Genomic DNA, 11,811 nt, shown 5'->3' with positions numbered 1-11,811 from the left:
GCAACATGGAGGCATAAAGGGTGCAAAAGTCAATGCAAAAAAAGAAGGGAGGGAAGAGGAAGAAAGAAAAGAGAGACAGAGAGAGAAGGAAGAAAGGAAGGAAGGAAGGAAGGAAGGAGAAAAAGAAAGAAAGAAAGAAAGAGAAGCAAGGAAGGAGAAAGAGAGAGAGGAAAGGAAGGGAAGAAATATGGAGAGAAGGAAGGAAAGAGAAAGAGAGAGAGAGAGAAGGAAGGAAGGAAGGAAGGAAGGAAGGAAGGAAGTTAGGAGAAAGAAAGAGAGGAAGGAAAGAAATAAAGGATGAGAAAGAAAGAAAGAAAATATATATAGAGAGAGAAGGAAAGGAGCAAGGAAGGAAGAAAAAAAAGAGAAAAAAAAGAGAGAGAGAGAAGGAAGGAAATAGAGAAGGAGAGTGAGGAAGAAAGGAAGAAAGAGAAAGAAAATAAACAGAGAGAAGGAAGAAAGGAAGATAAAAGAAAGAGAAAAAGAAGAGAAAGAGAACAAAGCAAGGAAGGAAATAAAGAAAGAGAAAAGGAGAGTGGGGAAGGAAGGAAGGAAGGAAGGAAGGAAGGAAGGAAGGAAGGAGCGTGAATGCAAGAGAGAGAGGCTTGAATGCAACAGTGAAAGCAGCTGATGGAAAGGCTGGAGCCTCCTCCTTCTTCTTTCTCTCTCTCTCTCTTCCTTCCTTCCTTCCTTTCTTTGCTCAGGGTCCCTCCCTTCCTTGCTTTCTGCCGGAGAAGAGAGGGATCCACCCACTTTGGAGAGCTGCTGCTGGGAGAGTCGATCCCTGGGAGGAGGAAGAGGAGGAGGAGGAGAGCCATTGATTGCCAGCGCAGGCAGGGATCCTTCTTCTTGCCTTGCCGGGATCCCTTCTTGCTGGGCGTGGTGGGATCATCGGAGTGGGTCGGAACCGGCAAGGGATCCAGCAGTGGAGGAGGGATCCAGCCCCGCCATTGGGCCCCAGGCAGAGCGGCTGGGTGAGTCCCCAAGCCAACCGGTTCGGATGCGGTTCTGATCCGGTTCTGATCCAGTTCTGGCACCCGGTTCCTCTGCTGGGCTTCCCCCTTTTGTCTGGCCAAGGGATCGCACGTGGCTCCGGAGGACTGGGAAAGACAAAAGCCCAGTCCTTCCCCCTTTGGGTTTCCTCCTCCCCCGGTTCGGTTCTGCATTCGGGTCCGGTTCGGTTCGGGACCAAGAAAGAAGAAGGAAGAAAAAGGACAAAGAGCCAAGGGTTTTCAACCTTTCAACCAGGATCCAAGGAAAAAAGGAGGAACCCCCCCACAAAGTGGACTCAGGTTCGGTTCTTTTGGGCCCGGTCCGGTTCTTTGGAGTCTAAAAGAACAGAGTCGAGAAGAGAAAGAATTTTTCTACACTTTTCTCCCTTCCTTCCCTTTATATTTCTGGGGTGACTCCAGTTTGACTCTGGTTCCGGTCCAGTTCTTTTGGGTCTGGTTCGGTTCGTTTGGGTCCGGTTCAGTTCTTTGGAGCCCAAAAGAACCGGGTGAAGAAAAGGAGGAGACTCCAAAGAGTTGATTCCCGTTTTTTTTCCCTTCCATCTATTTGCTTTTCTTGAATGACTCCGGTTTGACTCCGGTTCCGATCCGGTCTGGTTCTTTTGGGTCCAGAAGAACCAGTTCGAGAAGAAGAAGAGGAGACTCCAGAGGAGTTAATTTCCTCCCCCCCCCCCATCCCTTTGAATTACTTGAGTGACTCTGGTTTGACTCTGGTTCTGATCCAATCTTGTTCTTTTGGGTTCAGGCTGGTCCTTGTTGGGTCCAAAAGAACCAGGTCGAGAAGAAGAAGAAGAAGAGGAGGAGGAGACTCCAAAGGAGTTGATTCCCTTTGTTTCCTTCCCTGCTTTTGCCTTTCTTGGGTGACTCCAGTTCTGATCCGGTTGTGACCCAGGATGGCGGTTCCGACAGGCCCCAGGGTCTACTTCCAGAGCCCTCCAGGATCGGAGTCGAGGGGCACCGAGGAAGAGGAGGAGGAGGAAGGTCCAGTCCGGCGCCAAGGACGGGTCACAGTCAAATATGACCGCAAGGAGCTCCGCAAGAGGCTCCACTTGGAGGAATGGATCCTGGCCCAGCTCACCCTCCTCTACGACTGCCAGGTCAGCATCACATCGATCGATCCATCCATTGATCCATCGACCCCACATCCCCTCCTGCCTAGTGTTCCTGGGCATCCATTTGGGACTTCCAGCCTGAGCAAGGGTTTCTATGGCCCTGGTCTTCCTCTGAGGCTGAGAGAATGTGGCTCTGGCCATGCATGTGGACCAACAAATGGCACTGCTTGCCCATAGGGAAATCATATTTGCCCATAGGGAATCACTGGGGAAGACAATGTATACCCCTGTGATTCCCTATGGGCAAGTAGGGTTTCCCTATGGGCAACTATTCCCCTATGTTTCCCTATGGGCAAGTATTCCTCTCTGTTTCCCTATGGGGCAAGTATGGTTTCCCTATGGGCAAGTATTCCCCAGTGATTCTCTATGGGCAACTATTCTGCAATGATTCTCTATGGGCAAGTATGGTTTCTCTATGGGCAAGTAGTGCCATTTGTTTTAGTACATTCTACTCCCAAGTTCCTTATGGACTGGATCCTGGGGGTTTTCCTGGCAAGGTTTTCCTCTGAGGTTGAGAGAGTGTGACTTGGGCCATGGCTTTGTTCCTGGGGACTCAATTCTGGGGTTTTTCTTGGCAAGGTTTTCTTGGGCCCTTACTAACTAAAACAAATGATGGTACTTGCCCATAGGGAAACCATACTTGCTCATAGAGAATCATTGGGCAATGATTCCCTATTGGCAAGTATGGTTTCCCTATGGGCCAGTACTGTCATTTGTTTTAGCCCATCCCGGTTTCTTTGGCTCTGGCTTTTCTCTGAGGCTGAGAGAGTGTGACTTGCCCAAGTTCACCCAATGGGTTTTTATGCTTGACCCAGGAATTGAACCCAGACCTCCAGAGTGGTAGCCCAACCCTCAAACCACTACCTACAACTTCCAGAACTAAATGCATTGCTTTAAACAGTTGTGCCCCCAACCTCGAATGCAGCCCTAAAACTGCCTCGGACAATGCTTTTATATTACATTTTTGGCCTCCCTTGCAGAAGCAAAGAAAGAAGCCCCCCCTGCCCCTGGGAGGTTCCAGTCTAAATGGGGAGAGGGAAGCCCCCAGATGTGAAATGCCAAGGAAAGGATGGGCAACACAGCACAAATCTCCTGCCCCATAATTTGCACCCCCCTCCACTGAGCTCTCTTTGTATTTCCTGCACAAGCGCCACTGTGGAGGCAGAATGTGCGCCTGGCAGCACAAAGGAAGGCCCTGGAACAAAGGGAAGGCAGGCACAGGCAAGAGCCAGCTGCAGAGGGGTGTGCAAAGGCTCAAAAGTGCTCCTCAGCGGCCCTCTAAGCTTCAGATATCAAGACCTCCACAAGCCCTAAGACTCCCCATAACCCTCCTTCCAGATTAGATAGGCCTGTGCCCTGATTTCCCACTCCACCCCATGCATTGGAGGCACAACCCATGCATACCCCATGCATAACCCATCCCACCCCATGCATCTGAAGCATAGTTCATGCATAACCCACTCCACCCCATTCATACCCCATACATAATCCACTCTACCCCATTCAGCTGAGGCATACCCCATTCATAACCCACTACAACCCATGTCTACTCCCATGCTGCATGGGTCATGCAAAACCCACTCCACCCCATGCCTCTAGGGCATTTTCCCTGCATAACCCATGCATACTCCATGCATAACCCACTCCAACCCATACATTTGGGGCAGAACCCCTGCATAACCCCTGCATAAGTCTAGGAAAGCTCATGCCACCAGCTTCTTTCTTCCAGCGAGTCTCAAAGGGGCTACTTAGATCCCTTTGCCCACTGGTTTTCCAGACTAAGGCTGTATCCACACTGCCGAAGCAATCCAGTTTAACGCCACTTTAACTGCCTGGCTCCATGCTATGGGATTCTGGAATCTACAGTTGGTTGTGGCACCAGAGCTCCGCTCCCTGGCATTATTACAGTTGCCTTTCCCCCCCGAGGTGGCGTTCTTTTCTGTCAGTGGGCTTTTGCAATGTAATGGGCCTCATGCCCTCAAAATGCCCCGTCTCCCCTTCATATAACCTTCTCTCTCATCTCAAGGTCCTCAAGGCCCTAAAAGCCAATGTAAGGATGCCCCTCTATCCAAATTCTCCCCTTTCCACCCTAAAGGCTGAAAAAGTGGGTGCTGGGTGCATGGCTACCTTGTATCTTTCTTCTTAAACTTGTGATGAAGGTCACTTAAGGTCATTAGGTGTCCAGGCCTTTGTGGGGCCCTTAGAGTAGGCCATACTGGAGGAACCCGAGTTCGAGTTCCCTCCCTTCCTACCCCCAGATCCTAATTTTCTTTCTTCTGATCGTGAAGGGGGCTGTGAACTGGGGATGGGATGCAGGAGTGGTTGGGAGTCTTGTTCTCCCTTTGGGCCTTTTGGTAGGGTGTGTGACTCCGGATTTGGAAGAACCAGATTTGAATGCATGGCCCCGGGCGGCTGGTGCAGCTGTCGCTGGAGAAGAGCAGCTGCTTTAATAGAGGGATTTTCTCCCCCTCTTCTTAGCTCTGTAGGATTCTCATTGCCTAACCCTTAAGACATAATGAGATTATGTTGCAAACAAAGAGGAAAAGCGGGTTATGCTGCCCCCCCCATGCTTGCAACTTTTGTCGCTTCTACACAAAGTGTGGTGAGGTGTAATGGGATTGGAAGCATTGAACCTGCCCCTGAGGCAGCATTTGAACACAAGACTTGAGTCTCCGGTCGGCCCGCCACATTTGCAGCTTTGACTTATGCAGTTTTGATAATTCATGGTTTTGATTAATAGGTTGTCTCTAGGTCCTCCAGAGAAATTCTGCTGGAAATTGACCATAGAGTTGCACTGGAGGACCTAGAGATTCCTAGAGAAAACACTTCTCTAGGCATTTCTAGGTCCTCCAGCATGATTCTATGGTCAACCTTTTGGCAGATGTTGACCATTGCGTTGCGCTGGAGGACCTAGAGATTCCTATAGAGGTAGTCTTTCTGGTAAAAAAAGTAGTGTTCCAAAAAGTAAACCTTGATTTGTCCCTTTGATATATGGGACACCATTTTCCTATGGCATTGTATTTAATGGGACTTGAACATCCATGGATTTTGTTACAGACTGAGGGTCTTAGAACCAAACTCCAGCAAATACCAAGGACCCACTGAATGAATATATATATATATATATATATATATATATATATATCCCCCCAAAAGCAAACCTTGTCCATTTGATATAAGGGACACCATTTTGCCATTGCATTGCATTTAATGGGACTTGAGCATCCATGGATTTTGCTATCTGTGGAGAGCCCTGGAACCAAACCCCAATGAATTCCAAGGCCCCACTGTATTAAAAATGTATATAAATTCCCAAAAGCAAACCTTGTCCATTTGATATAAGGGATACCATTTTACTATTGCATTGTATTCCATTGGACATGAGCGTTCATAGATTTTGCTATGTGCGGAGGGTCCTGGAACCAAACCCCAGGGGATACCCACTGTACCAACTTTGTGCCACCCAATGCCATTTGGCAGACAGACAAAAAGAAAAACCCTCGCAGTGCCTATATTGGCAGTCATGGGGTGGCTGGGTGGAAGGACGATTTAGTTGGCCATATGGGCCTTGTGTCGGAGCTGGCTAATGGAACAGTAAGTAGCTGGTCAAGGCGGCCGAAAAGCTTAGCCAAAGAAGCTTTCCAAAGCTGCTGCTGCTGCTGCTCCACCTTCCCAAGCGCATACTTGTTGACTATGAGCCAGGGAAGTCATAAATGCCAGCCTTGGGAAAGGAGGGGGCGGGCGACCTCCTTACCTTTGTCCCTGTTCGGCTGCCAAAAACATACCTCTGCTGCTTAATAAGATCCTTCAATGGCTTGCCTTGTTACTAGTGTGAGAAAGGACTCCAGAGCCATAGGACGAGGCACATGAGCGCATGAGTCAGGCTGGCTCCTAGCAGACATTGTGCAAGATCTGCTAAGCTGGGCTTATTGCATGCTGTTGGAGGGTCCCCTGTTTTTGCGTTTCGTGAAAACCTGGGTTGATGCATCTGTTCAGTCTTGATTTAAGATCTGCAGAATAGAAGAGAATCTTTTATTACGATCATAGACCAGCACAGGTGCCAAAAGGGGTACGGAATAAAAGAAGGTAAAAACGCAGGTTAAAGATAATATTTAATATATCCTTTCAGATTCTAGTATAGCAAGACAAGAGTAGTCTACCGCGGAGGCCATTGCGAATTTTGCACAGAATCTGGCCACCATGGTATTGGGGTCTTCACAGACAAGAATCTGTTTGGGAGATTTTGGAGAGGCTGTTTTCACAGTTAACTATGGCTGCATTCACATGGCAGAAATGATCCAGTTAATAGGTGATGCCCATATTGTTGTGGTGTGCCTTCAAGTTGTTTCCGACTCATGGTGACCCTATTACAGGGTTTTCTTGGCATGTTTCTTCAGACAGGGTTTGCCATGGCCATCTCCTGAGGCTGAGAGAGTGCAGTTTGCTCAAAGTCACCCAGTGGGTTTGCATGGTCAAACCGGGATTTGAACCCTGGTCTCCCAGTGCCCTAGTCCAACGCTCCAACCACTATAGCATGCCATATAGCAAAGTATTATTTATTTATTCATTAACTTATTTCATTGCAATAATACCCCAAATCCACAAAACAGGGATATTTTTATTGGGCCAACCACAGTGCACAATATACAGTGGACCCTTGTTATCCGCTGGGGTTTGGTTCCAAGATCCCCTGTGGATAACAAAATCCACGGATGCAGAAGTCCCATTAAATATAATGACATAGCAAAATGGTGTCCCTTATACAAAATGGAAAATCAAGGTTTGATATTTGAAATTTATACTTTTTTTTAAACATTTTCAAACCATGGATGCTTGAATCTGTGGATAAAAAAATCCATGTATAAGAAGGGCCAACTGTACATGCAGCATGTGCATTTTTGTTGGCTTGACAAAAGCATCCCGGTTTTGTGGATGTGGGCTATGTTGAAAGCTTTCAAAGCTCGCAACATATATCTTGTGCATTTTGGTCGGCCCAACCAAAGTACCCCTGTTTTGTGGATATGGGATGGTTTGCCATCTTGTCTTGTCTTCAAGTGTCCAAATGCCTTGAGTCGGCTTTGTTAAGCTATCCACAAGGCATCTGATTCCTACCTAGAAGCAGTTTTCCATCCTGGGTGAGGAGTATTATTTTATGGCTTCCAAAACGGCGGCGGCTGTCCGTTCTCTTCCCCGCACCCACCAAGCAAAGATCTCTATGTTCTGAAGCCATACCTATATACTACCCTCTAATGGGTATCTTCTTAATCATTCCAAGCACTAATAGATATATTTTTAACCATTAAAAGCTTATGTCGATGAAGTACTATTCCTGTCATTCATCTCTACTAGCAGAAGCTGATGGGAACTGAAGGGCACAGCTGTAGAGCTTGCAAACCAGAACAACCTCCCATCTTCCAGATGGTGGGCATGATCTCCGTGGGGTTATTGAGTAGTAGGGTCATTGGCGTAGCCAGCATGGCATAGCGGTTTGAGCATCGGACTATGCTGGAGACCAGGGTTCAAATCCCAGCTTGGCCATGAAACCCACTAGGTGACCATAGGCAAGTCCCATGCTCTCAGCCTCAGAGGATGGCAGTGGCAAACCCCCTCTGAAGAAAAGTGCCAGGATAGGTTTGCCTTGGGGTTGCCATAAGTCGGATAGTACTTGAAGGCACACAACAATAAAAGGGTTATTGAGTCCAGGATTGAGGCCCGGGAGCAGAACTAGTCCGTACTATTTTGGAGTGTGTGTCTCTAGATCTTTCTGCTACATGTTTTAAAAACAGAGGCGCATTTAAAATGGCATGCCCTTGCCTGCACTCTCAAAGTGGTGAAATCTGCTCTTCAGCTTGCATTTTGCCATAGAGGTCCATTAGGACTGAACCCAGAAAAAAATTGGGTGAAGGGAAGGGACTGTCATCGCAAGAGCGGGATGGAAAGTTTGCTGCTCCCCAAGACGGATTTTAACAAAAGAGATTGGCAGATAAGAGAGACAATGGCCTGAATCTTCTGGTTGCCCAACTTGTGTGGACTCATTGCATCAGTGGGATTTACAGTTGTGTTGACTCATCCATTCACAACAGTTGAGTCAGTTGGGACTAACCAAAAAGATTCAGGCCTATGTACATGTAGACTGACAACAGGCTCCTGACCTTGTAGGTTTTTGGGCAACCCGATCCAAGGTCTCCTCTGCATTGCAGAAAGAATGCACTTTGACACCGCTTTAACTGCCATGGCTCAATGCTGTGGGGTCCCAGGATTTGTAGTTGGTTGCAGCACCAGGGGTGCCTAAATAGCTCACAAAATGACAAATCCCAGGATCCCATAGCATTGAGCCATGGCAGTTAAACGGGATTGTTTCTAATGTGAAGAGTCTACACGGTTTAAATCTAGCCTGCACAACTTGTATCTGCACAACTAGGGATTGTGCGATTAGACCCAAGTAGTGCAGAAACTCTAAGACGTCTTTCTTCTATGACAACAGCTTCTTAATATTTGCTGCTTCTCCATCCAGGAGTCCAGGTCATGCTTTATTCCTACATATCAGACTCATGCTTCACAAGTAATGTGGGGAGAGAGGATTAATGGCACCTATTGGCTCCTCCATTGTAGCCTTCTAAAGTGAATGGAGGCAGCCATTGCAAATGGCATAAAGGGTGGCAAACACATTCTGTTCCCCCATTATGGAGCAGAGTTATCCTTCACTATACAACCTGAAGAAGCACATTTTTTTCTTTGAATGCCTAATTTCCTTAACCATTGCCAACTATGAAGGTTTGGACCCCATAGGACAATGTTTCTTCAATGTTGTAACCTGCCTTGATTCCTCATAAATACATCATATTATTATTATTAATGTCTTAAGTGCAAGACTCTTTGTCATACTCCAGCTCCACTGTCATTTGATTGAACAGAAGTGAATTGCATTTTGGGTTTTCTTTGCAGGAAGAAGAGATACCAGAATTAGAAATAGATGTTGATGAACTCCTGGACATGGAAAGCGATGAGTCTCGGAGCGCCCGGGTGAAGGTAGGAGCAAAGGAAAGGGGGATATATGGGTGGGACAAAGTCCCTTCTCTCATGGACCGCCATTTCCGCTTTGGGTTGGCACATTGTTTGGGAGCAATGGATGCCATGGCATAACGGAAGCCTATCTGGTCAGCAGAGAGACCAGTGTCCTGGCTGGCTTCTTATTTAAAATGAAGGAAATAATAATGATAATGACAATAATAATAATAATAATATTTATAAATAGCCAGAAGGAACACACGCAAGACAATTCACATAATAATAATCAGTTTTTGGATTCAAGTTCCCAGAATCCACAAGGTGCCATAGCAATAGGTATAATCCAACAAAAGTAGCTTTACTGCACCCTGATGCCTTTTATTGGGTCACAAAATATGATGCAAGGTGGCCCAGGATTGTTTTGTTAAAATTTCATCACACAGTGAACCAAATCTGGAAGAGCCTCCGTCTGAATTTTTTGCCTCCCTCTTTTTTCCCAAACAGGAGCTACTTGTCGACTGTTACAAGCCCACAGAGGTGAGTTGTCTGCAGTGCTACCTTGTCCTGTGGCAAACTATGGCTCCCATGCCCTTTCCCATTCCCTACCCGCAAGGCAAGGGAGGTGTGCCCCAAGGGTCTTAAGTCTTTGCCTAGCAGCTGTTGTGCCTGGGAAGCAAAGGGGAAAGAACAGCAGCTGTGTCTGCCTCCTTCTCCATCCGTCTCCCAGCAGGGAGCCAACTCTTGTCCCTCCAGCATCTGTTAGGAGCCCTGATCTGTCCTTCTCACAAAAGCAGGGGGGTTCGTGGGGGCGGTGAAGGGAGAATGTCAAAGCTATTGTTTTGGACAAGGTCATTTGATGTGCAAGATCTTGTCACCAGGTAAGACCAGACAGGATCCACCTTGCTGGGTCAGATCCCAAAGTTTGTGGTGTAGGCTTTGAGACTTTGCCTTCCAACAGAGCCATCTAGAAAGCTTCCAAGTAGGTTAGAAAGATTATCTGCCCTGTTTGTTACCAGTAGATGTTAACTCCGGAGTGGGCTCCCCAACTGTATGAGTACTCTTTGAGTACTTACTCTGTGAATACTGTACTGTACAAGGCTATGTCACCATCCAAATGCCTCTGGAAGCTCTCCAGTGTGTGTTGGGATACTGGGTTCTCCATCTCTTCTTGTCTTCAGCATCTTGTAACCAGAGGTAGGATGTCTTGTTTGTGGAGGCGATGCCACCACTGTGTGACATACATGCACAAAGCTTTATTTGTTGTTTGGAGTAAGACACTGAGGTGGGATGAGCCCTGAATCTGGTTAGGAACTAGGAAACACACACACACAGCATTGGCGAAGGCGTTCCAATCCAAGTCTAGTTGGGACTCCGAATGTGTTGAGATACTGGGTTCCCCATCTCATGTCATCTTCAGGATCTTGTATCCAGAATGTCTGGTTTGTAGAGGCAATGCCACCAGTATGCCACACACATGCACAAAGCTTTATTTGTTGTTTGCCTTCAAGTCGTTTCTGACTTATGGGAACCCTATCATGGGGTTTTCTTGGCAAGATTTGTTCAGAGGGAGTTTGCCATTGCCTTCCCCGGAGGCTGAGACTTGTCCAAGTGGGTTTCATGGCTGAGCGAAGAATCAAACCCTTGTCTCTGGAGTCATAGCCCAACACTCAAACCACTACCCCATACTGGTTCTTGAAGCATTCTTTACTGCCCTCTAAATTATGTATGGTGTATATATATATGTTATGATAGCAAGTTTTCCATGGTAATTTTGCATCTATGTCAGACACAATTGAATTTGGGGACAGCTTGTTTCTTGCAGCAATACGGGTGTGGATGAGTGAGACAGTGCACAAGCCTCGTCCGATTTTGTTCCTGGAAATAGTGCTGTTCCTTAGTGCTGACACCTACCTTTCCACTTTCTAGGTTTTTGTGGCAGATCTGCTAGATAAAATCCGTGGAATGCAAAAACTAAGCACCCCCCAGAAGAAGTGAACCGGTGGCCAGAGATCGCCCATCGTCGCAGCCCTCCCTTCCTCTTTGGGGAGTTTGTCATTGAAACTCTGGCTATGCTGGGTTGGAAGAGGGAGGGCTGGTGGAGAATCCTTGATTCCCCCCTTTGAAAGAGTGGGAAGATGCTCCTTTTTTTGGAATGCTTTGATAATCAAACCCATCTGGACACCTTTTTAGCAATATCGACCTGTTCCTCTATGTGATTTCCCCCCAGCTCCACAAGGGAGGTGGGCAGGGAGAGGAACATGTGTTCTCCAGGGGGACGGGAGACATAGGAACTTACATTTTCTTTTTTAGGATGTTTGGGCTTTTGTGTTTTTTTTAATTATTGTGTTTTTATATAAATTTAATAAAGATGCTTTGAGAACAAGGGCTTGGTTTCTGCATCTACATTAGACATCTATAGGGATGGGGAAAGGGCCTTTTGGTATGGAGACGTACATCTGATGTAGCAATGTGGACATTCGAAGCAGCGGTTCCCAAACTTTGCTCTCCCAGATATTTTTGACTTCAGCTCCCCAAATTGCTGAACATTGGTCACGCTGGTGAGGCTTCTAGAGTTGGAAGTCCAAAACACCTTGAAGACAAAACTTTGGGAATCACTGATTTAAAGAGAGCAGGTTATCGACGGGAAGACTTTATGTCCCAGTTCAGGCTGCTTTAAGTAA

General features: G+C 46.9%; 1 protein-coding gene across 1 annotated transcript; it reads left to right on the top strand.

Moving 5' to 3' along the window:
• The first annotated feature begins 733 nt into the window (after nucleotides 1-733).
• On the top strand, nucleotides 734-11,513 carry PPP1R14B (protein phosphatase 1 regulatory inhibitor subunit 14B). Its single transcript, XM_089483383.1, has 4 exons — nucleotides 734-2,107; nucleotides 9,068-9,151; nucleotides 9,635-9,667; nucleotides 11,057-11,513. The coding sequence occupies exons 1-4, from the start codon at nucleotides 1,904-1,906 to the stop codon at nucleotides 11,123-11,125; spliced, it is 390 nt and encodes a 129-aa protein (XP_089339509.1). The 5' UTR covers nucleotides 734-1,903; the 3' UTR covers nucleotides 11,126-11,513.
• Nucleotides 11,514-11,811: the final 298 nt, after the last annotated feature.

This window comes from Sceloporus occidentalis, unplaced genomic scaffold, assembly GCF_023333645.1.
Source record: "Sceloporus occidentalis isolate IW3139 unplaced genomic scaffold, rSceOcc1.0.p SCAF_20, whole genome shotgun sequence".
NCBI classification, from domain to species: Eukaryota; Metazoa; Chordata; class Lepidosauria; order Squamata; family Phrynosomatidae; genus Sceloporus; species Sceloporus occidentalis.
Note: the sequence above shows the minus strand (reverse complement) of the source record. Positions and strands in the feature narration are given on the sequence as shown.

Coding starts and splice junctions, on each gene's coding strand:
- PPP1R14B (XM_089483383.1), top strand. CDS start 1,904: ATGGCGGTTCCGACAGGCCCCAGGGTCTACTTCCAGAGCCCTCCAGGA. Junction 9,152..9,634: donor CTCGGAGCGCCCGGGTGAAG/GTAGGAGCAAAG, acceptor TTTCCCAAACAG/GAGCTACTTGTCGACTGTTA. Junction 9,668..11,056: donor ACTGTTACAAGCCCACAGAG/GTGAGTTGTCTG, acceptor TCCACTTTCTAG/GTTTTTGTGGCAGATCTGCT.